We start from the raw sequence: 26,063 nt of genomic DNA on the forward strand, positions 1-26,063 counted from the left end.
AAATAAGTCTCTAATCTGTTGAGACAAAAAAAATCTTTCTCTACTAGCTAAGCTGATTGGAATAGTTAAAAAACAATTAAAGTAACAACCCTAGTAGCACATAACGTACGACGATATCGTAAAATTTACCAATACTATATCGCTGCGTCATCGGGTCACGATATAAAACGATGTCTAATCCGACAGAGCGTGCGCTATCGTAACAATATCGTATTCGATATTACAACGATAACGGAAGCGTCATTGTGTCGTCATCGTTTTGCCCATAGTTCCGATATCTCCCTATATCGTTTATGCGTCATTGTAACGATAACGTAAGCGTCATTGTGTCGTCGTCGTTTTGCCCATAGTTCCGATATCTCCCTATATCGCTTATGCGTCATTGTAACGATAACGTAAGCGTCATTGTGACGATATCGTAAGTGACATCGTGCTGTCATCATTTGGTTGACTATTCTGATATCACCCCTATTTCGCTTTATATGTCGACATCGCTAGCTGTAATTAAGATCATCTTTTTTTACAAAGAAATAATAAAAATCAGGTTTGCTCCCCCCCCCCTCATCTCAACTCTCTTTCCTTTTTTTTTTTATTTTTCACTTTTTCGTAATTTCATTGATTTTTTTAAATTATTTATTTGATAATTTATTTATTTTAATTATTGTTGCTATTATTATTTTGATAGAAAAGATTTGTGCTATGCCAATGACACACACACAAGCTAAATAAATAAATAAATGGAAGTAAATTAATAATTGAAATTAAAAATAAATCAATAAATTTTAAAAAATGAATGCTGCCTCCCCCCCCCCTTGCTTTTTTTTTTTTTGATGCCGCAACTTGCGCCATAATCTTCCCCTGTGGGTACCTTTGATAAAAATTAATTGATAAATAGTTTAATCAAGCTTTGTTTAGTTTTAAATAGGGTTGCGGAGTCGGAGCCGTATTGATTTTGGGGTGAAGGAGAAGGAATCGAACGTTTGAAATTTCAAGAGTTGGAATGAGTCATTTTCTCCCAAAGTTTGTAATGCTGCCTGTGCTTGCGGAGTCAGAGTTAGAATCAGTCTGATTTTAAAGTAGAGTAATCAGAGAGTTGGTCATTTTTCCTCCCACTTCGCAGCTCTGGTTTTAAAGAACTATTTTTAAAAAATATTTAAACATTAATTATAAGATTAGAAATTATTCTGATATAATTATACATGCGTAATAAAGACTGCAATGTTAAACAAAGTAGAAAAATACGAACATTAATAACAAATTAACGTAAAAGATTTCAAATAGGTTAGATAATGCAATATTTTTTATTGAGAAGTCACAATTGTTTGTGGTTTTACTTGAACGTTGAAAGATTCTTTCCTGTTTGAACCCCCCCCCCCAGAATCCACAGACTGGTGCTCCTCCTGGGCTGTGGCATCCATGTCACCTGACCTGGAATCGATTTCATTTATGCCGGACCCACTTGACTTTATACAATCCTTTGTAGACATCCGGAACCCTGCGCACAGCATCTGGCATCCAGTTCCCTGCATTAATTTGAATTTTGACATCTTGAATCCAAATTAAGTTCTTATTAAATTATAATTACAATAGGAGGCATTTGTAAAAACAAGAATCCCAAAGAGTATGATCCTATCATAACTTGTGGCTGCGAAAAACATAATTTGAATTCAAGATGCCGAAACTCACATGTGTGCCAGGGATTGTACTCTAAATGTTGTGAGCTAAACATTAAATCTTTTTTTTTTCTTTCCTTTTTTCTAAAAAAAAATAAGGTAACTTTTTTAACATGAACTAACAAAAACCTCTGAGGACCAGTCAAATTTTTCTGTGAACCAGTTTTTGGTCCTTGGGACCATTGGTTGAGAATTGCTGATCTGCATAGTAAAATGAACACTTACTTCACAAAATGTCTTTACTTTACCTGATGCACTAGTCAACAGCAATAGCTATTCTTTGGGGTTATTCAATAGCAACCAGCAAGGTCATTAAAATGACAAAATAAAATTTTGCCTATCAAAATCACTCAGCTAGTGTTGAAATTAATTTTCAAAACTGCTGAAAACATACTTTTTTCATTTTAAAAATATTTGACTTGCTCAAAATGCATGTTATTGCATTCAAACAACTACATGCATCATCTCCCCCTACATAATCAAACTTTGGCCAAGAGCTGAGTATTAAGGGACGGATACAAGGAGAGGATCATGGAGTCACTACCCAACTAAACATCCACAATCGCATGCAATTGTCATTTCAACCAATGCCTTTCGATTTTTTTTTCCACAAATTTTACAGCTAACATGACTCATTTATGGTTGGTAAATTTCAAAAATGCAAACAGGATAATTTGAAAGACTGAGATTTCTACAGATTAATCATACACCAGTCACCATTAGCAAACATGGATAAACTTACACCGACAGGAATTGAAACCATGGCCATCCAGCCGGCACGGATCTGTAAATTGTAAGCGGCCCTCTTCAAAAATTTTGCAGTGTCCCAGCGGCTCACTGGATTGCCCCCCCCCCCCCAAACGAAGAATTTTTAACCAAGTGATAGTTGCTTGTTTCTACCTGTTTCAATATTTCTTCTCAAATTTTGGATTTATTTGTTCAAGTGTTTTTATTTCATCTTATTCTTATATTATAGTTTATTGATTTTTAACTTACCTGTTTAAGCGTATCGAGGTAGTTACGTGGGTTTTTTAATGTTGATTTTGTTACACTCATTTCGTTTATAAGTTATGTCAGCAAAGAAACAAGTTTCCCATAATTTTACAGCTCTCCGAGATTTAACCAATCTTTTAATTTCAATCCAAGTTTAAGAACCTCAAAACTGTTTCGGTTTTGAAAGAATTTTTACATTACACGGAATCAGCTTAAGGGTGCTCTTCACTGAGAGTCTGAAAGATTCGGATCTAATGTTAACCTACGGGGAAAGTTGGAGCTTGTTTTACAAATTCCTGTGAAGTTTTCAGATCAATTTTTTTTCTGAGTATTTTTCAAGACTATGTCTGTGTCTTTTAGTTTTTACTTTTTTGATGTGTCCATTCTCCGATTTTTTAAAATTCGAGAAAAAATGAATTTCTTCGAAAACGAGGTACTGTTGGACATTTTGCTCTGTAAAACATCTGCAACTCGTGCTATCGAAATTTTAAGAACGCCCTGACATGCAAAATATTTCCAGCTCTCTTTTGAGATCTTGTTTGAATTAATGCGACCATTTTTTAAACAAATATCGGGTTCTAACTATTGAAAAAAATTTCAAAATACGTTCACTTTTTGCATTCGCCCCGCCTCCTATAAGTTAACTCCCCTTTTTGAGGGGTAAACACTAATGGGGTGTAAGATTTATTACCCTCTCATTAGTCCCCCTCAATGACCTTCGCTGGACGTCCTTTCTTCTTTCCTCTTTTCCTAAGGCTTTCTTGAAGAATCAAGTGCTTTTGAAAGTGAATCCATGTAGATGCGTGGTATTAGCTGTTAAATTAGCAACATCTGCTCTTTTTCAAATTAGTGTGAAAAGAAACAGATTTGAAAGGGATATTTCTAAGTCAAATTGTTTATTAACAATATAATGAACATTGTTACAATGCTTTCGAATGCGAAAAGTTGTCATTTTTCCCTTCCAGTAGAAAAATATTTTTATATATAGATTAAATTGTATTCCAGATACTAGGTATTTTGCATCGTTTTACATGTGTTTTATGTTACTACAAATGTACACACATAAAGTGCTTTCCACAGCTCAACAAACATTTTTGAAAATAATTTGTGTCTTTAAGAGCCAGACTCATCAAATTTCTTTAGAAGGTAGATACACATTGAACATGTAATTCATAATATACAGTAAAATCCATCGAATTTCAGAATCGGGACTGGAAATTTATTTGGTTGAAACAAGTATTTCGTTGCATTAGTATACGTTGTAATAGGATTTTACTGTATTTCTCTTTAGAAAACTTCCCAAGGAGGAAAACGATGCATAATTTGACCCCAAATAGAATCGTGAAACGTTTCTTATGGGGTCGCAATATTACTCCTTCTTTTAAGACATGTACGATATTATACAGTTTTTAAAACATTACGTGATAAACAAAATAGCATAATTTTTATTTTCCAGCGCAGCAATGCGAATCGTGGTTACTTTTATTTTTATTAAAGACTATTTCCTAGCTTACATTTTGTATCATAATTCCTGCGTTTTACCTCAAGTTTTTATTTATTGGCAGAAAAATTGGAAAAAAAAAAGTTAAAATGCTTATTTTAAATTAGCTGTTTTGGGTATAGCTTAAATATATCGATATTGTGATTAACTGCAGGTTTTGAGTGTTTCAATCAAGAAACCATGTACTTGTGTTATTCCATACTTTTTAGAGCGAATCAAGCTTTACAATTAAAAAACATGTTTTATATTTTTTGAAGTACGTTGCTTAAATATTATTTCTCCAACCGCGCTATCATTTTTGGAAAACAACTAAAATTCAGGACAATATTTATTCTTCCAGAAAAAAAAAAAGTTTTTTTTTTTTTTTTTTTTTTTTTTTTTTTTTTTTGAGCAGTTGCGAATGCTTATTATCCTTACTTGAACAAAGCTGATGTTGCTATGATTTTTCAGATTGTCATGATGACAAGAATTACTTTAGCTCGTTGTTTCAATATTTACAAAGAAGTCAAATTTTCGTCACCATGGTTACTAATCGTTTGTGTTCATTCAAGATTTAACTTAAGTAGATTTTACTTTTAAAAGGGAGGGGGTGTAAATTTACATTTCAGAAAAAAAACATCAATGTGGATGAAATTAAAAAGAAAGATTTCATCCAAATACAAAATTTCCAGATTACTAATACCGACATTTAAGATTGACAAGAAAACAAAAATTCAGAAGGCTTTCTGATGTCTTCAAAAAGTTTTTCACAATAGAAATAGTTTTTTTTTTTATTTATCTTTATAAGAATTTGGAAGCTGTATTTTTGGAGGATAAAAATACTTTTTAAAAACATTTATTCAATTGCGAAAAACATTCCGTATACCAACATACTCATTAAATACATAGAAAATCATGAAAAATATATTAGTAATTTAATATGATTCGGTTAATGTAAAAAGCACACCGTGGTAGAATTACTAAGCGTTGTATGTATTAGTTTTAATGACGTTTTAAGCCTTATGTTGCTGACAAATCTATCAAAGATGTGAACAATATAGAATGGGGGTTACAAGTTTTCACTGCTTTCTCAGAAGCTAGATCAGCATTTTAATACAATGTAGAAAACAATTAATTACAGGCATAAAGGTTTTCAGGTCACATAAGCACCCCCCCCCCCTCCCTTAAAAAAACATTAATAAAGATCGCCTTAAATTTCGTTTTTATGGCTTTAATTTCGAAAAATTTCGGGAAGGGAGTTTGCGAAAAGTCCTTCTTTGACCATAAAAAAAAGTCGTCTAAAATTGCATTTTTGGAACTTTGATTTCAAAAACCTACATGTCCCTGAACGTTACTAAAGATGGCCTACAATGATGTTTATAACACTTTGAAAATTTTGCCTCCCCCAACATCGCACTAAGACTGCGTTTTTAGAATATTTCGTAAAATTCCGGGGAAAGCTTGAGAACTCCCCGTTTCCTAACAGAATTGAAGACTACTTGAAATTGTGTTTTTGGCGTTTCAAGTTCAAAAATTTGCTGGTGGAAGATCTCAGGACCTCTTACTTCCAAATACTACCAGAGATCGTGTAAAACTGCATTTTGAAAATTTTATTTTCAAGAAAATTAAAAGGCATAGCCCCCAAACAGAGTGCTTGGAAAAATAGGGCGTATTTCTGAGTAAATAGTATACTTACTATAAATATCATGTTAATTAAATATAGAAATGGTTCCCTCTCCTAAACAAGAAGCTAAATCCTTTCTCTCGTTGTATTTACATATTACTAGGAGTCAATAGAATAGAAAATGTGGGATTTCAAAAAAGATTTTTGTTCTATACGAATGAAAATTACTTGATAATCATTTGATTAGAACATTCATTTTATTCTGTGACTGAAGACACGATACGACAATTTTTCGGAAACAGAAGTGCGTAACACAGAACTTTAAAAAAAAAAGTTTGTCTTGTTTTTTTTTTTTTTTTTTTTAAATGTGAAATACCCTTACTTGTACTTATAATTGCTTTCCTAAATGTAAGCTGTTCATTTTCATTTTTGTTGTAACTTTATGTATTTCCTGCAAATCTGTTTCTTGCCCTTTTTTTTTATTTTCTTTTATTATTGATTCATTAAATGCAAGATGCATGAAAACGAGGCAGAGCGCTAAAAACTTTAAAATCTGGCAGAGCGAGGCATTGAGATTTTTTTCTCCTAAGTATTTCGAGTTTTTTTTTTTTTTTTTTTTTTTCAGGCAGATATACATTTAGGTAATATTTTCGTGCCTCCTGAGAAAAAGGACAACCTTTAATATTTATTATGACAACTAACGAGGATCAAACACTCACAAGACTTATTAGAAAATTTTAATAAAAACTCATAGTGTTGAAGCAGAAGCACTATACACTATGTGACCAAAAATATTGGGACACTTTCAAAAATTCACATTTTTAGGGATTTCTCGAGAAATAATAGACCAATTGCTCTATAATTTGTTTTTCATAAAATATATACTCTAGTTGTCTTTTCGTATAAAAATTAAGTCTGCTATTCATTTAGGGGACCAACAACAAATTGAGGGGAAAAAAAAGGTTTTTTGATCATTTTTCATTGTAAATTGCTGGGAATAAGCTATAATTTTCAGAAATGAGTTAAAAATCTATCAAAAACTTATTTTTATATTTTTGTGAAAGTATCTCTTATACCCACGGAAATATAAGCATTTCTTTCAAAAATGCAAAATATTTTTGAAGGTTTTCGCCTCATATATTACGCAGAGTATTTCGTCAAACGTTACTAAACTTTTAAAATATTTGACAGCATTTTAGAGAAACATAATAATAAAATTTGAAGTTAAAATATTGAACATTAATATGAACAATTAAAGCTATTAATTTTTCACTGCGCATCCACGAAGGATAGCAATTCATAACGTTCATAATCCAAAGCTCAGATACATCCTACAATCCATGAAAAAAATTCCACCGCAATTTCTTTAAAATTTAAAAAGTTATCAGCGATCTAATGAGCCGAATTTCTATAATTCTAGGATAGGCGACGAATGGTAAGGGATCGTTAGCAAACTGGCAACACTTTCCTGCCATCGTTGCAGAGTGATTCATGATAAGAACGGATTATTTGTTGCTGGTCCCCTAAATGAATAGCAGACTTAATTGTTATTGGATTTGACGTCTGGAGTATACTTTTCATGTGAAAAAAATTACAGAGCAGAGAGCAATTTGTCTTTTATTTCTCGAGAAATCCGTAAAATTGTGAATTTCCAAAAGTGTCCCAAAACTTTTGGTCATTTAGTGTATGTAATACCTCATGTATTTTGCCGAATTTAGTAACTGGTAATTTGAGACGCTAAAAGTGCTAGGTTTAGCTTTATTCCAAAATTTCAACGCAAGATAGTTTACAAATATTGAGAGTGGGGGAAGGGGTGATTTTTGCCTTTGAGCTTGGAGCAGGGTGAGCACCCCTGCATACAAACAAAGATCACAGAAAAATCTTTAATTTTTCAAATTCAGGAAATCCTTATCCGTAGCCGTCCGCGACTTGGCCGTTGTTATGCTCAATTTGAAAGAGCTTTCACCATAACAACCCCTTGAGAAATACTATCGTAGCCTTCTCATCTGCATATAGTAATTAGATAAATAAATAAATATTTTTTCAAAAAGAAAAGGATTCAAAGATAAAGATTAGGGGAATTTTCTGGTCACCAGTGGTGAGAAAAGGCAATTATAGTAGCCACATATTTTCTAGCCGCCACTGCATTTGTAAAACAGGTAACTAACCAACAAAGTAGTATTTAATTTAGCACTAAAATATAAATATTATCAGTTCAAATAAAGGTTAATGTAACTAATTAAAGGCATTAATGTTTATTGTACAATCAAGTATTTACTATGCAAAGAGGATCTAGTTTTATTTTTAAGAAGAATGTTTTCTGGCAACTCGGATGAGGTTGGGGAGAGTGGCAAACAGGCAGAGGAAGTGAAAGAATTTCGCCAACCGATAACTAGTTAGTCCCCACTTTTATTCGGCACTCGATTTTTCAAATTTATTAAGTAGGATCATCCATTTTTAAAGAATATTTTTTGGTTAGAATTTGGAGTTCATTTCGTTAAAATTCAGTGTGGTCATGCATGCTATCTTTTTTTTCCTTCCTTTTTTGATATTATCAATTTTCAATAACGAACATTTTTCTAAAAATAAAACGAATTTATAAATTTATTTATTGCAAATATTCATTCATTCGTTAATTTTTCCTAGATGAGATCAGGAACCGTATTAATGGGGAAAAAAATCTTCGTTTCAAAAATTAATTTTAGTGCGAATGCAAATAAATTAATATCACAAGCGGGATTGCAAAACGCCGCGCCTTTTACACTGAGTTATTTTTCTTTTACCTATGTAGTCATGGACGTTATGTCCATGGACGTTTTGGATTTGGACGTTATGTCCGGCATTCGTAGTCAAGACTCAAGAGGGAAAGAACTAGAATTTCCTTGGAAGGGTCTGTAAAAAGCTGCGGTTTCATTTCGCCGTCAGCTATTACCTCCTTCGACTACTCTGCACAGCAGGGGAGCGTCCGGTCTGTCCCCCTGCAAAATGTGACAGGTCACATGATCCACACTTTCATCGGCCAACGCTCGTTCTATTGGTTGTTGAAGTGTCAATCACTTCACTGATGAGCACTGCTTTCGTTTAAAGAAAAAGCCCATTTTCAAGCGAGATCGTTTTTCTTTCCCACTGAAGAACAGCCTTAACGTAGTACAGGGTAGGGCTTTCATCAAGGTTGGCTTTCTGCCGGCAGAAACTAGTTTTTGCCGTGCCGGTGGCAGAAACTGGTTATAACCGGTAAAAACCGGCAGAAACTGGCAAAAACTCAAAAGCATCTTGAATTACTTAAGTGATTGCTAAATGATATTCGTTTAAGTAAACTAAAAAATTAAACTTTATTTCATCATTTAAAAAAATAAAATCCTATGCTAATGCCCTTGATTTAGTTCAAAAAGGGAACTTTTCAATTGCAGATGCTCGTATTGTTTGGATTAATCTAACAAAAGACGAAAAATTATATAAGGTGCTCAGGAAAGAGGAGTGACATACAGAATTAAAAGGCATTTCTGATTTTAATCTGCTCACTTATATGTTTCATCTAAATTGTTTGTGATCGAAATTATCACTTGCTTCAAGAAGAAAGTGCCAGAATTTTACTTGCCAATATTAACATAGATTTTTTACCTAATGTCACAGCTTTGCAAAACAAATTGGCCCTATTTCTCGAAACTTATTTTTCCAGTTGAATTTCTCCCACTACCCCAGTTACTACATGGTGGACCACTTAAAAAAAAAAATACAATAGATGAACATTGTTTGTTCCTTCATGCATTGCCTGCTAGCTCTTCTGTTGCAGGAATATTCTAAAGTTTCTCATTTGTACATATTAGATTGAGAAACTGTTTAGATTTTAGAACCACCTTTTCTAAGAAGCAACTGCAGGGTCCAAACAATGTAACATTTGATTTTAAATTTTGGGTAATATCGTAATTAAATTGTGCTTTGGTTAATAATTATTTTTTCTATGCACTTCTTATTACATGTCAATAATTTAATTCTTTTTTTCATGTTGTGAGTTTTTGCCAGTTTCTGCCGCAAATGTGGCAGAAAGTGGTTTTTGCCATGCCGGTTTTAACCGGTTTCTACCAGTGGTTTTAACCGCCTCGGCAGAAACTTGCCAACCCTGGCTTTCATTCTATAAATCTTTCAAGTTAGGCTTACATTTTTGCCCGCTTTATAGGTTTTCTCCCAATTCGTGAATTTAATCATGAGTCAAACTGAACAATGCTTCATACACTCAATGGTGAGATAAATTTACTTTACCTTTCGTTAGTTGGCATTCTCAGCTTCAATGCCATTACATCTGCCTCCAGCTTGGTTATTCGCTATTTTAGACTGATGAGTTCTAATAAGAGCGGAACTGCAGTCCCTGGATGTGATAACCGCAGGCTCCGATCTGCATACCCCTGGAGTGGGGGGGGGGGGGGAGGGGGCACGTCCTTAAGAAGTTTTAAAAAAAACATGAGCACTACAACTTATTAACGTTGCAAATTTACACTGTTGGCCTTTGAGGGGCGGGCATATAGATTTTGTTGTAGGAGGGCCCAAAATTTATAGTTACAGGCCTCGATAACCGTGCTGTATTTCATGTATTTCTGCCTTAGCCCTAGCTTAGGAGTGGTAACTTACTGCTAAATCACTCTATATTTGTTATTGTAGCCTTGATTAAGACCACTTAAGGAATTTCACAAAACAGTTTTAACTCAGGAGTGCCCAGCCCCCTTCACCACGAAATCACCACTTCGAAAAATCACGAAGACCCCCCAAAAACCAAGAACCTCCCTAAAAAGGTAAAAAATGCCCCCTAAAAACTTTTTGGACGCAGTCGGCACCATGATCCCCCCCCCCTCAGGTGGTCATCCCTATTTAACTAAAGTTAAATCTGTTTTAACCCTAATTTTAGTTTACGGCAAAATTTAACCAAGAGCCAAAAAATTGAAATATGATAGCCTTCCTCTATTTCAAGAGCAAAAAAATCAGAATACTATACTACAGTCGACTCTCGATAACTCGAAGGTTTATAACTTAAACATTCGTTCATTTCGAAGTTTCCATTTGGTCCCAAAATAATTTAAGTTTTTCTTAATACCAAGTTGTTTCTATGTCTCAAATGTACCCCTACGACTGCACTATAGTCTTTTCTTGTAATGGCAGCAAGAAAAAACAATAAGAATAGACGAAAAGTTTTGATGGAAAATTCAAGTTTTTTCTCGCCCGTTGAGGGCGGAAAATATTGTTTTACATTTTTACGTCAATAATTGTTCTTACTAATTTCAAATTTATTTTAAAAAATTCTCAACAAAAATATTTGAAAGCTGATCACTATTATTCAATTACCCAGGAAAATTATTCGATTAAGCTGGAGTCTTTAATCAGACCAGATTACACAATAGGCCACCCTAAGCCCTGGGCTAAAAGTGCAAGCCGAAAAGGGCACACGTCACGGGAAAAAAATTAATAGCTTGTTGAAAAAAAAAAAAAAAAAACGGGCATGCTATTATGAAGAAGCAAAATTCAACTTTATAGATATGCAACCAGATCTTTAGACAGAAAAAAAGCTATTTGAGGAGAGCTGAGGGGGTGTATGCTTGAGTCGAGGTCCTTTTCCAGTAAAAGCAGATAATTTTCAATATCTTTGATTTGAACAATAATTTCTTCAAAGTATAGCTTTGCTCAGGGTTAGACTGGGTCCTCTCGAAGAGCTCACAGATTCAAAGGCACAAAGAAAAAGAAAAAAAATGTTGCACAGGTTTAAGAGAGAAAAAGTTTGGGGATGTCCCATGACACCTCCATTGGGGCGCCTCTGCAAGACATATCACCTATTTTGCACAAAATATTTGCCATAGACTGCTTAAATTCTCTACACACACATTAATTGCGTGAAAGTTTCAAATTGATAGCAAATTATATACACAGTTTTATATATTTTGTTCATAATTATATTGGTTATCGGAGTTTGCTGCCAACATATTATTTTTTGGAGCATTTTTATTCAAAATTTCATCACGAAGACCCCAACAAAGTGGATAAAAATACATGGGATGCCCCAAAATATGTTTTAAATAGAAAAAAAAAATAAATAAATGAATAAAATGAAGAAAGTAATTTAGAATATGGAAAGGAAGAGATACTTGCAGTTATAAATGGTCCTAACGTAAAAAATGAATGGTGAACAAAAGTGTATCAGGAAATTCAAGAGACATATTTAAATTTAAGTAAATAAATAAAAAAAAAATACATAAGATACCCACCTCAGCCCAAAGTATCAATATTTCCTTTTTCAGGGGGAACAAAAATTTGAGATTGAAATTTGAAAATTCTTTTATGGGAAAACTAAAAGTTAAATATTTTTAGAAAAGAAAAAGTATGGCAGGATGCTTTACAAAATATTTTTAAAAATAAAAAATACAGTAGGCTCTCTGTTTAACGACTTTCAAGGGACCACAAAAAATCATCCTTAAGTAGAAAGCGTCCTTAAATAGAATGCTTTTAACATTATAGTGGACTATCTGGGACCGTGAAAAGCCGTCGTTAAACAGAGAGCCAACTGTATATATTATGGACAAAGCAAAATACGAGGAAGGAGGCCTTTTCTGAGCCTAACCCCATTGGGGAGGGGGGCTGATTTCGATATAGTTCGGATGTGAGGTGGGGCGTCATTTCAAAGTTTGGCCTAGGGTGTATATGGAACTTAATCCAGCCCTGTCTTTAAAACTGCATCTATGGGGAAAATTTTGGTTTCAGGAGGTTTTATTCATACAATCGGTGTAGTCATTTATCTGTTACCCCATTAAGTGACAGTATCTTAAAAAATTTATTCTGTTCTCTGTAAAGTTATTTTTATTTAATACATATTAATATTTAATTTATCCAAACTATGCATGTTACAATAGTTTATGTATCGGGCACTATTCTTGAGAAACAAAATAAAAATTATACTTGAGAATGATAGGAAAGGAAATTACGGTAACTTGAACTGCTGATTATTGGAAGGTTTTAACCATGTTCTTGGGACTTTGAGTTACCGAGAGATCACTGTATATATTGGAATTCTATTTCACTAGCTTTCTTGTCTGTTATTGCAACCATAATGTAGAATTTCAGGCAGTTCTAGTGCGCACTAAGCCCATCATTTAAAATTTTTTCACGGGGAGCGAGGCAACGGACATATACACCAGACTTAGATAAAATGAAAAGCTTTCTTCGAACACAAATCCTAACTGGCAAATTTTCTGCAAATAATTATTTTGCCATGGCAACTCACCCGTGAATAAAAAATTTATATTCAAATATGAAAGAGAAAAAAAAAAGTGCTTTAAATCATATAATTTTTTTTTTTTTTACAATAACATATAGTTTATTTTTCATCAACTGAAGAAAACTGCCAAAACCATTATTTTTTTTTACACATGTGCTTTAAAAGGATTTAACAGAAATAAACTCTGGGATTTTCTTAAAAATCCCTTTAAAAAAATATATATTTTTTTTAAAATCAACGTTAGCAGTTTCAAAAAAAAAAAAAAATTCTGCAGAGCCAAAAATTTTCTGCGAACGCCGTTCGCCGCGTTCGTCTATATTATACAAGACTGATATACACATTGCAAATGTTAGGAAAAAACAGTACAGTAACGCTCAATGCAATAGCTTTGGGACAAATATATTTTGATAACAATAATCGAAAAGAATCCAGGAAAAAACAACATTTTTTTCAATTAAGCATGCAATATGCTGTAAATTAAAATTGCAATCAGTCAACTAAACTGTTTTAAATGACTAAATTAGCAGAAAAGAAAAGCAGTTTTTTCCATCAATTAAACCATTCCACCGGTGCTTTTTGGCCTTTCTTTTTCTCGGATGACTTTTCATCCAAAAGCTCACACTTCTTTGCATTGAAAAAGGTGTTCCTTGTAACACCGAAACACGTGTCTGCAATCATTTGCAAGTTTTGTGCTTAATAACGTTGGATTACTGACATTTTAAGATCTTCTGTGTTTTTTTCCTGCAAGGACAGTGTACTGAGAAATACTAAAAAGAGGGCACAGGGTCTTCTTAAAATGCCAGGGGAGGGGGGGGGGGGACATAATAAGAAAATCAAAATTTATTGGGGAAAAAATGTCAAACTATAATTCATCTTGCTGTAGAATATTCAAAATTGCAGCATTTCTAGTAATGAGATGGATAATCCAGGAGCAGGCAAGCATATCTGCCATTTTTATTGTACCGTTTAAAAAAATACTAAACCTAGTTATATACAATGCAAGTGTTTGTTTTAATGGAATTTCATCTGAAATAAATTCACTGAAGCAGCTTTGCATAAGGAATTAAATTTGTGATTTAGTTTCAATTAGCAACAAAAAAATCATGTTTCAGCCATAACAGCGTTCCATTACCTTGCATTCAAACTCACTGTCGCTAAAACAATGTTTAAATTTTAAACACAAATTCATTATTTTAGAGTTTGACTTTGAATTTTAGAGCTTGTTGACGCAAAACAGTCAAATGTCATAATGTAGATCCCGAAAATTAATTATGAAATTTTCCACGTTCGCTCGAAGCAAATGTTTGTTTACACTTGAAATTTGAATTAGAAAACAGCGCGAACGCCCTCTGGCTTCTGGAAGAAGCGAAAAATATCGTTGTCATTCCTTAAAAAAAAAATGAAAAAATATGAAACCTATTTTCGAACGTAGAATAAGTTATTTTTCGAAATTTCTTGTTTAGAGAGGAGTGACTATCCAATATAAATGGGTACAAGTAAAAAAAAAAAGAAATTACAATGACGTACGACGATATCGTGAAAATAACCAATCCTATATCGCTGCGTCATCGGGTCACGATATAAAATGATGTCTAATCCGACAGAGCGTGCGCCATTGACAAAATCGTCACGCGTCATTATAACGATAATGCAAGCGTCATTGTGCAGTCATCGTTTGCGATATCTGCCTATATCGTTTACGCGTCACTGTAACGATAACGTAAGCGTCATCGCGTCGCGATTAGAGAAGTGCGTGAAATTTCAAATATTTGAATTTTTTTTATTAAAACTGAATTATTTTTGATTTATTCCATTTTATTCATAAAATAACTGTACAGTTTTGAAATTTGACTATTATAAGCAATTTTGTAAAATGCCGTTTCGTGTGATATCGTGCCGATGACGAGCTATACAGTAGAAACGATATACGATATCGGGTAGATGAAACGATATACGGCAATGACGTACAGATGACGCTAAGATATCGGGTGCTACTAGGGAAAGTTATCGTTATGTATGAAAACTCTTTTTATATCTTGCTCTTCAAAATCACTCAGGCAGCTTCAAAAATTGTTAGGGGCTTAATTTTTCATTATTGAATAATCTAGTCTCGTGGGCGCTCTCAGCTTCAATGATACATCATCTGCCTCCAGCTCTGTTATTCACTATTCCAGACTGATGAGTCCATTACAAGGACAAACTGTAGTCTCTGGATGTGATAACCATTTTTTAGGTCAATTGCTTGTAATTTTTCCTGCCTCATGCTAAAAATTTTACTCATAATTGAAGCATTTTATTTTTCGTTTTCAAAATCCAATCCAGATAATATATAGCCAACCATACAGAAAAATAATTATCATCAAATCTTGTGTTAATTTCATTCAAAACTGAATCTATTACTTCATACAAAATATTGAAAAATTAATGTTTGACTTCACATCATCATGTGAATTTTTGTCACTTTTTTTTTTTTTTTTTTGCGCTTTTTTAAAAGTGGCTCGGAGGTAGTTTTTTTTTTTTTGAAAAGTTTCACGATGGATTGAAATATACATCTATGTAACATCCATGTTCAGTTTCAATTATAGATTGAACTATAGTAGTATGATACACAGATCAATTATAGATTGAACTGTGGTTTGAATAGTCCGAAAATTAAGCGTAGCGGATTGAAGATGTTTTGATAGAGTAAAGCATTTTTCAGAAACGTTCTTCAATACAAACAAATTGAATAAAAATTCAAACGAAGTCATACATGAAGAAGGGCATGAGCTTTTTCACCATTGAAAGAATCATTTTGTAATAATTCTTCCAGTCGTCAAATCACTGCTTTGAAGTTATAAAGAAATCTTTTTATGGTTTTAACTCTTGAAGACCATCTTGTGTCACTCCGAATAGTCTCATCAAATAGTTATTAAGAACCAGCGAGATTTTTTTAAAATGAACATTGATTTCCGACTCACATAAATTGAATTCACCCATTTTCTATCATTCTGCTCAAAAAATTTGGGGGTGCGACCGCCCCCTCTTGACCCCCCTATTTGCCGCCCCTGACTTTACCCCATGCTATGACCACTTCCCCCCCCCCTCCATTGGGTAAAGTGGTCATAAATACAAAGGGAAAAGAAAATGTTATAAAACTACTTAAATCAATATTTTTTTTCCTGAAATTCAATGCACCGTGTTCTTTAATAATGCAATGTAAAATAACAATAAAAAAAGTTAGTGTTTAAAGAATTTATAGTATTTACTATCCACCTAAGTTGAAAACCTGCAATTTTATGACCACTTTACCCCACCAGACCCTATATTTTAAATATGCAGCATATACACTTAAGTTTATTGAAAATTTATTAACAATGCACAAGACAATGAGTTCCCAATTTGGCGTTAGGTTTTTCTTGCAGATTTTCTATTGATTTTGAAGACTATAGTTTTTTTTTGGTGGAAATTTTAGAGAATTTTCTGTTTTTCTAATCAGTCTCTTTCGCCAAATTTTGGCCCAAATTTATGTTAAAATTTAGGCCCAAAATTTGTTAGGCATTTTGTTTGATTTTAACTTTGTTTCAATATATGTATAATAAATACCTTTTACTGATCAGTATTTAGAAAATAGCTACAAGGAACTTGATTTTCAAAGTTGCAGCTTCATGTCATTTCTAACAGAAAAATTTCAACTAACAATTTACAGTGACGTTTTCCTCCTTTTTGTTCTCAAGTTTAGCAGCAGAGCATTACTAACAGGCTTCCAGTTTAAAAAATACTGCCAAAAACGGGCACTTCCCATCTGTGCTTGGAACCATTCTTGCTAAACTTGTTCATACTATTAACATTCTACTTCGGATGTTTCTGTTGGATATTATTTTAAAGATATCTTGACTCTTTTAAAAAGTTATGGTTTGTAGTAATATGAGACTTACTTCAGATTTAATGGGGCATGTTAATCATCATCGCTTGGACAAAATATACATTTGGAAAAAGATATTTACACTATGTCATTGGTGAAATAAGTGAGTTTTAATTCTTTTCCTCGGGGTTTGTTCATTTATTTCTATATATTTTTGTTTTATTGTCTGGTAAGTGTAAAGAAAAAAACTAAATTCTATAATATAACAAGGATTTAAAATAAACTTATATAAATGCAAAGTATTGTTGAACATTTTTAAATGCCAATTATTAATTATACAATTTATTGTGAAGATTATTTTTACCTGTTTAAAGTTCATGTGCTGTATATATATTTATCCTCGTCGAATCTTCTAATGTAAATATTTACTTTGAAAGAAAATAATTTGATTAATATGAAAATAAATTTATTTTTAAAACACACGCTTTTTATACATGAAAATCGATGTAATTCTTTCTTGCATCTACATTCTGTTGTATATGTATATGCATTACAGTTCATATATATTGTGCTCCAAACATAGCCTGAAAAAATTGTAATCATGTAGATTTCTGTTTTATTTGTATTTTGTGTCAAGTAACAATGTTATTTAATGAAACACATTGAAGTTTGTGGTCCCATTCACTTTTGTTTTTGAAATATTTGATGCATTGTTTGAACTTCAATTTCTGTGACTCTTTATTGCTTGAACAAAAAGAAAAAGAAAAAAAAATTGAACGAAAATTTGATTTTTTTGTTAAATAATTTTCTGAAAAGAAAAAAAATCACTTTCACAGTCTATTTTAATGTTTTAAATTTTGTTCATTTATATTTTTATGCATTTTTATTTATCTTATAAATTTACTTTTAACTAAACAGTTCAGTTTTTGGAGCTAATAAATTGCTGATAAAATGCTTTGTATTATCCTGATCTGTGTTTTATCTATTAAAAGTTAAACAAAAAAGAAAGGCTTCTGTAATCCACTGTATTCTTTTTTCTGAAGTCTTTTAAATTGTAATGCTTTTAACATTTCAGTGCTGCTGTTGGCTATGTGGTGGTGTTTCCTCGGATGCATATTGCCAGCTCTCATGGTCTAATTAACTCAAAATCACCTTTTGGCATTTAAACCATAAACAGAGTTACTAATCAAATATTAATCAAAAATGCATGTTTAGTATTAGAGCATCAAATTTTCATTTTTTGCTGTCTGCTTACTGCTATTGCATCTCTATTTTTTGTTTTGCCTTTTAGTTTAAACATGTTTTTCTTAGTAAACTTTTGTGGGATTAAATTCGGTCTTGTAATGCTGATGCATGACTTGCATTCTGGAGTTAACCTTTCAGAATAAAAGTAATTAAGGAGCAAGAATCAACTTGAATCATGAAAGAGAAGAAATTGTTTAACTGAAGTAAGTAATATATTTAATCAATATTTTAATGGCATAGAGTATTAATAAAAGATATTTCATTGTACCGAAAGTCTATAATTCCCCCTCATATTTGAAATATTTCCCTCTCTTTTTTCGTTTTCATATCTTGTCTTGATGGTCATTCAATTGAATCCAATTTCCTGTCCCTTCTTTAAAAAGAATAAATAAAAACAAAGGAAGAAAGAGAAATGAAATGTTAAGGAAAACTGAGGGCAAAATATCAGGAAACTATTTCAACAGTTTTGTCGATAGCAATTTTGCATATTACATCATTTACTGCAGTACAGCGCACCATTTTCACCGTACAGCAAAGCACGGTTTATATGTTTTTAAAGGGGTTGTATGAAAAAAGGATGTAAATGAAAAAAAAAGTAATATAGGTATACTTTAATACATATTAGACTCTGCAGGGACCAATTTAAAAAATGTATAATTGATAAAAACATATAAAAGAGAAACTTATAAACAGTACTTCACAGTATTTTTAATGTGTGATGTAAATTCATTATTTGAATGTTCTCAAAAGCTTTGTAGAATATTGATTCTTCTGGCCATGTATGTCACAAGCTTAGATTTTTGAGAGGATGTAAATTCTTAATTTCTGAATGAAACTCTGACTTTTACCAAATGATAATATACGAGCATGCACATTGCACATATACCTACATCTTATGACAAAAGACAGTAGGCATCATCAAAAATAAATAAATAAATAATAATAAATTAATTAATGAAAGAAAACATTATTACAATACTATGTCCAAATTTTCTGAATAAGGATATTTTTTCACAGTGACATCCCCAAAGCAAGTGCAGTGTCTCTGCTTCTGGCAGCTTGTTCTTTCAACCATCAGATTAATTACCAATATGCAATTGATTTCAACTTCCCAAAGATTTATTTACTAGTACTCAATTTAAAATGTTCTTTTATCTGAAATTTATTCATATTTAGATAAGTAGGTTGGTGCATACAAGCTCTTAAAAATACTGTGGTTGGAAATATTTTTCTTTCACTTGATGGGGTTCAAAAATAAAATCCTCTTAATATCCAAGAAGAAAATAGAGAAGAAATTGAAAATTCTAAACATATTTTACACTTCTGTCATTACCATGTCTACCGTATAGAAAAGACCTTAAATGAAACTTTTACTACTGTGCTCACATTAGTCATCAGATACAAGTGAGAAAATTATTGAAGTTCTTCAAAAGATTTAAATGCAAGAAAACAAGATATGTTTTAAAAACAATGATGAAATTTTTTTTGTAATGTTCACATTCATATGTTGTTTATTAAAATACTCTCTTTTCTGTGAGTTTTCATATCAAATTTTCCTTTCTATTACGTTTGAAATTTTTTTTGGAGTTTCTGTCAGTAGAAATGAGTACACTAAACGTTTAGTCTACTGTACTTCCAATAATTTGGTCAAAATTAACTATGAATGAGATGCTTAAAATGAAAAAAATGTTATACATTAAATTCTGGATTATATCCTTGGAATAGGGTTTCACAGTTACCATGGATGAACAAATTTTGTGTATAAAATAATACAGTATAACTTTTTAACTATTTCCTCAGTTTAATGATATATTTCAGATTTCACTGGTCCGGATTTGATTGCATTAAATGTCCATGCTCCTCGATTTAACGATATCCTCGATTTAGCAATAACTTTTTCCAGTCCCTTGACAATCGTTAAATTGGGGTTATACTGTACTTGTACATACAATTGTGTAAAAAATCAATGAGACTCTCTGACATCTAAACTGTAGCTAAACTAGTATGTTGTGGCCATCACAAAACTTTCTTCTATATCTTTCTTAGAACTCTATAGTGCAGCATTTTATTATTACTAAATACTATGCACACCGTGTTGTTTTATTTTATGGCTTTCCCTCCCATTGATAATTCATTTTGTGCATCTGTAGTATTTAATGTTGAATAAAACAGTTTTTTTTTAATACAGTAAAAGTTCATTTCTATATGTAAGAAACAGCTTTAAGCAGTGCCAAATCTTTTAGACACTTAACAGCTTTAAAGCAGTTAAGTGTCTAAAAGATTTGGTATGCATCTAAAAAATTTGTATACATATATTTTTGCACAACGCAAAATTTCGACTTACGGGAGGAGTCTTGGAACGTATCCCTCGCTTAAGTCGGGACTTGACTGTATATTAGATATAGAAGAAAGTAAAAACGATAACAGTGTATAAAAAAGTATGTAAAAGCCAAAAAATAATTGTTCATTGCTGCAAGCGGATGATACACATGCACAGCAAAATGAATAAACAGGCCAATTAAAATATATAAGGTTAGGTTATGCTAAAAACATGTAGAGGAGGGGAGAGGAACTTTTTTAAGCAAACTGATCTAGACACTCAGTTGCACATGTAAGGAGAGCAGATGTAAGCATTTGGGTTTAACTAGCTTGGTTTACCTTGAAAGGTTTTATGACATAGGAAGGGAGAGAAAAGAAAGAAATAGGCATGTCTAAAAATAGATTTTGCACTTGTTAGAAAATGTTGCATTTTTCTACATTCAGTAATCATCATTGCAAAAAAAAAAAAAAAAAAAGAAAGAAAGAAAGAAAAAGAAAGAAAGAAAAAGCAAATAATATTGAAAGTGGTCAAGACAGATTAACTGCAAAGTGGATAATTAGGAGTTTGCTATATAGCTGTTTTTTTTTTTTTTTTTAAAGCAATACATCCTATATAAATGTCCCAGACTAGGCTTTTTAATTCCAAATTTTTAAAACGTTTCTGTAAGTGTTTCAATTACATTTTGAAAGCGTTCAAGCTTGGATTATACTTTCAAGTATATTCAGTTATTATTTTTTACATTCATCGCTTGGCTCAATGAAGAATAGAATAAAGGGGTATAATTTCTTGCTAAAAGATGCAGATCAATTGCTGTTATAAGTCAAGATTTGTTTGCAAACTTTTAAAATTGCAAGAATTTTATTTTATCACTAATTTCTTAATTCCGTATTTTTAATTGCAGGTTGACCATGGAGCTAGATGAATTGTTAACTGCTTAAGAAGTCAATTGTAAAATATTGAAAATATATTTCATTAAATGTATGTGTTAATGAATAAAATATTTACTGAGTCTTGTCTGATTTGAGCGTTTTATACTTAAAAAAAAAAAAAAAAAAAAAAAAAAAACTTTTTCTCATGTGCATGCTTAAACTGTATAATGTCTCCTTCCCCACATACTGGTTTCTTTATAAGTTGCTCTGCCTTAAACAGTCTATACCAACTACTAAAACTTTCTCATTTATTTTATCAGAAATCTTCTCCTAAGTCACATAATATTATAAGTACAAAAAATTGCCTTTTCAAAATATCCAAGCCTCACTCCTCACATTCAAGTTATTAAGAAATAAAACTTTTTTGTATTTTTATTTATTTATTTTTAAAAATTTGCTTGAAGTTTTGAAAATTTTTCACTCATCTTCAGTGCTTGATAATTTTATTTTTAGCATTTTACTGAGCTCTGGGCTTTTTTATTATAGTATTAGTTGCATGCATCATTAGATAGCAAATTTGTTGCTTGCTCATCACATGCCAAGTAGGTATTTGCAGGATCATTTATCCTTTTCAATGAAAAGCTGCAGGTGATTTTTTCCTGTAGCCTTTTTTGTAGTGTAGTTGCATGGTCATCTAATATAAAAGACTATATAGCAAAATGAACTTTTCTCATTGTCGGTTCTCACCGCTAATAGAAGTCGGCATGGCATCCTGGGATAAACCACAGGAAACTATGTGTAGAATAGTTTTGGGAAATTTTACAATTTCTTGTAATACTTAGTTGTTTCGTTGCATCATTGCAGCACAATTAGATAAAGATGCAGGTTCATCTTCTCCTCCAACTACACCCATCAATCCTACAGTAGCTGGAGAGGCAAAACCAAATTTTGCTAAATACCTTGGCCTCCCTGGTAACGTAAAGGTTCAAGTTTTTTTTACTTTTTTTAAAGCATGCAATTTCGTAGTGTTGGATACAATGTTAATATTTCTCCAGCTGACATTTTATTCCCTTTTCTATTTCCTTGGATTAATTATGAATCTTATATAAATGTTAAGGCTCTGTTTATTTAATTCAATTTAGTCGTAAAAAGTTTTAAATTATGTAGCACTTGATATTTCAATAATTTTATTATGTTTTAAAATAAATCAACTACATCAAAAAATAACTTGGAGTAAAAGTTCTATGCTGCTTTTTAATATTGAATTCTAATTTTTACTAATGCTGAGCATATTACTATGTAACACTAAATGTATTAAATATCTTTCTAAATGTTTTTTTTAATCAAAATCTATATTACTTAGAAGTATCAGAACTTAAAAGCTTTAATTCTTCTTTCCCCCGATTACTAAGTTTTTGTCTAAATCTGCAGTATCTGACTTTCTTTTCCCAACTGTATTTTTTCAACCTTAGAACCGTTAATATAAATCATTAAACATTTTACTATTTTTTTTAATAGCCCCCTAATAAATGTTGCTGTATTGTTTTTCAAAATGATATGCTAAGTAAACAATTAAAAAAAAAAAGATCAGTGAATAAGTGCCATCACTTTTTGTAACTTGCTACCTTGTAGACATCCTCATAGAAATTTTTTTTTCTAGAAAGCAAAAGTATTTTTTCCTTCCTGTAATAAATGGACAAAGAAGGGTTAGAAATTTAGACAGAACATTTTCTTCTGAAAATGTTTTATGTGTGTTCGTTTCCTTCTTAAGAACGAAAAATGTACTGTCTTTCTTTATCTGTAGAGAAAAGAAATTTAAATTTTATTTTCTTTGCAATGACATTTTTAAATAAGTTTTGAGCTGGGAAAATATGCTTTAAAAAGGAGTATTAATTTAAAAAATATGAATGCTATTTCAAATAGCTCAAATTCCGATTACTTGAGGTATTGTTTGAAATGCTCATCTTATGCATAATGAAGGAATTCATGCTGCATAAAGAGAAGATTGGTACTGCCATCCAAAATGCTTGATCAGCTTCATCTATGTGTGAAAAAACGTGTTGGTTTTCACATGCTAAATGTTTAACGTTTGCTTTGCATTTTTCAATGGAAAAATCTTTTACAAGGAAAGAAAAAAGGATTTTTTTATTCAAAACGCCTGGAATTTTGTTTAAAAATTAAAGAAAAGTCATCCAAAACAGAGCATAGAAGGGAGAGTGCTAAAAATAGAACATTGGAAAGCCAATGAAACTTTGATCAATTGGGATAATGAGTAAATTTGAAAGTGTCTTACATACTTTTTCAGTAAAGATAGGTGAAGTGTGGAAGTATATTCCAAAAATATGATTTATCTCATAAAAATTTATTAAATAAGTAAAAATTCATTCATGAATTCAATAAAATAAATTTTCAGATATGTTTCATACTCCATTCAGAGCCTTATTATAAAATGCATAGCGAATGAACAAATTATAAAAGCAAGAATTTTTAAATTCCAAATTGTTGATTTTTTATAAATTTTGATCAAAATCACGAATATATGACGAAAAGGAAATTCTTTTCAGACACAGTGAATCAGCACACATGAGAATCAATTAAGCTAACCAGAAAGCATAATCCCTTTCTCTGGTATAGTTAAAATAATTTATGAGGCAGTGAGAAGCAAAGGGATGTAAGTGGCAAAATTAAAAATTTGGAGATAACCAGTGCAAATGGTAAGGTGAACCTCTCTTCTATCTTGGGGCAAGATATATTACTTACAGTCCTGGTAGGTGCTGCTATACAGCATGATTTAGGGGGAAAAATGCAATGAAAGCTACCGAGCCCCACAACTTTAAACGCGTTTTACTCAAAACTTGAAAATGTCCACTTTCATACCTTTGCACCACACTGTCTCATATGTCACAACCAACTTTTAATTTATTCATATTTTTAAAAAATAAATTTTAAATAAAACACTTGTCTCATAAAATAATTAACATAGTTGAAGCTAATAGAAATATTCAAGGGATTTTAAGCGTTTAATCATCATGACAACAGAATTCCTACAGGTTTAAATACTTTATTCTTTGGAATTTTTGTTTTGTTTGAATTCAAAGGATAATAAAAAAAGAAACAAGCAAATAAAAAGATATGCAGAAATTTAAATATTTCTTGAACTAAAAAATTGCCAATTTTACTTCTTGATTTAAAAATTCAAACATAATCTTATTGAGTTTTTAAAATTGCTTATATGCATGTGTTGTATTCTTTTTTTTCTTTCTGTGAAAGATTTTGTACCTTTAGTCATTTTTACATAAATAACAGCACTTTTCATGTGTTTTATTTGTTATTTTAATTGTTTATAATTGACTGCTGAAGCAGTTAGAATGTTATTTACTATCTAGCTTCATTAATTATTTTTTATAGGTAGTGCACCAAATACAACGGGACAAGATACTATTGTTAAAAGCCCTAGCTGTTCCTCATTAAACCTTGGAAGTAGTAATTCCCACTCTGGACACAATTCTCATAATCTTGCCGATGTATCTGGTGGGAATTCTACTAGTTCAGCTGATTTACAGCATCGAGTATGAAAAACTTACCTTTCTAAATTATTGATAGCTCATAATCTGTATACCGGGTGATTCAGGACCAACTTCAAAAATGAATAATTCAAAAACGAATAAAGATAAAAAGATGCGGTTTTCACTAACAGATGGAAGAGGCTGGCAACGAACCTAAAATAGTTCTGTTGATGACTAACAGATGGCGCTTTCAGATTTCTGATCTAGGATCATGTAAAGCAACAAACGATATGAAAAGGAGTAATGGCATCAGGTAATAGTAGTCAAAGCTAATATGCAATCGAAATGTTGTCGATTGTTGAGAAAACCAGTTTAGTTAAACTGTATTATAAGAATTATGGTGAAATAAAAAGTTATAGCGCCATCTGTTGGTCTAAACCAGAACTATTTTTGTTTCATTGCCACACAAAACCCAACTTCTATTCGATTCGTTCAGGGCAGACCACATCTTTTTATCTTCATTCGTTTTCGAATTATTCATTTCTAAAGTTGATCCTGACTTTTGGATCACCCAGTATATTTAAATAATAGTAAAATACAAATTAATGTAAATATTGTACTGTGCGAAAACAATGGTACAATAATGATTTCTTATGTTTAATAGTTTCATCTTTCAGAATTTTTACAAAATTTTACTAAATCAAATCGATAAATAATTCTTCAATCCTTCTTTTACTGTCCACGATACTTTTGATTACATTACAGAATTTTTTTTTGAATACATAAAATTTTATATAATTTGTTCTGTATTTTTACTCTATTTTGGTCATTGTTGATTCACAGGTAGCAATTTATAATCAAATTTTTATCAAAGAAAAATTTTAACATCAATTATTGTAAAAAATCTTTGAAAAATCCGCGGCGGTGTGTAATCCGTGGATAATACGATGCAAAAAAAAAAGTCTTGATTTAACATACAAGTTTAATGAAATTAAAAATGTGACGAAGTAATAACTTTTATGGTATATTCAAAACTAAAAGAAAAAATAATCTAAAAATTAATGATTTCTTCTTGAAATTGTCATTATAGTACGCTGATTACTGGAAGACCAAGAGTCAAGAAAGAAGCAAATGGTCTAACCTTGTGCAAATGAAAGTTTTTTTCTTTGCTGTATTTTGTTTCTTTTACATAGCCTGAATAGCGTCAGGGCCATTCGTTAATTACGTAAGGATGATTTTGGCAATTTTTGACCT

The 26,063-nt window shown here is 31.6% G+C and overlaps 1 protein-coding gene across 1 annotated transcript in view; it reads left to right on the plus strand.

Moving 5' to 3' along the window:
• Window positions 1-26,063, plus strand: part of LOC129216084 (electroneutral sodium bicarbonate exchanger 1-like) — a 303,250-nt gene that overhangs the window by 208,686 nt on the left and 68,501 nt on the right. The window contains exon 7 of the mRNA XM_054850233.1: window positions 24,712-24,872. Within this exon, the coding sequence (XP_054706208.1) occupies window positions 24,712-24,872 (161 nt within the window). The remainder of the gene's footprint in view (window positions 1-24,711; window positions 24,873-26,063) is intronic.

The sequence above is a fragment of the Uloborus diversus genome, chromosome 2 (genome assembly GCF_026930045.1).
Source record: "Uloborus diversus isolate 005 chromosome 2, Udiv.v.3.1, whole genome shotgun sequence".
NCBI classification, from domain to species: Eukaryota; Metazoa; Arthropoda; class Arachnida; order Araneae; family Uloboridae; genus Uloborus; species Uloborus diversus.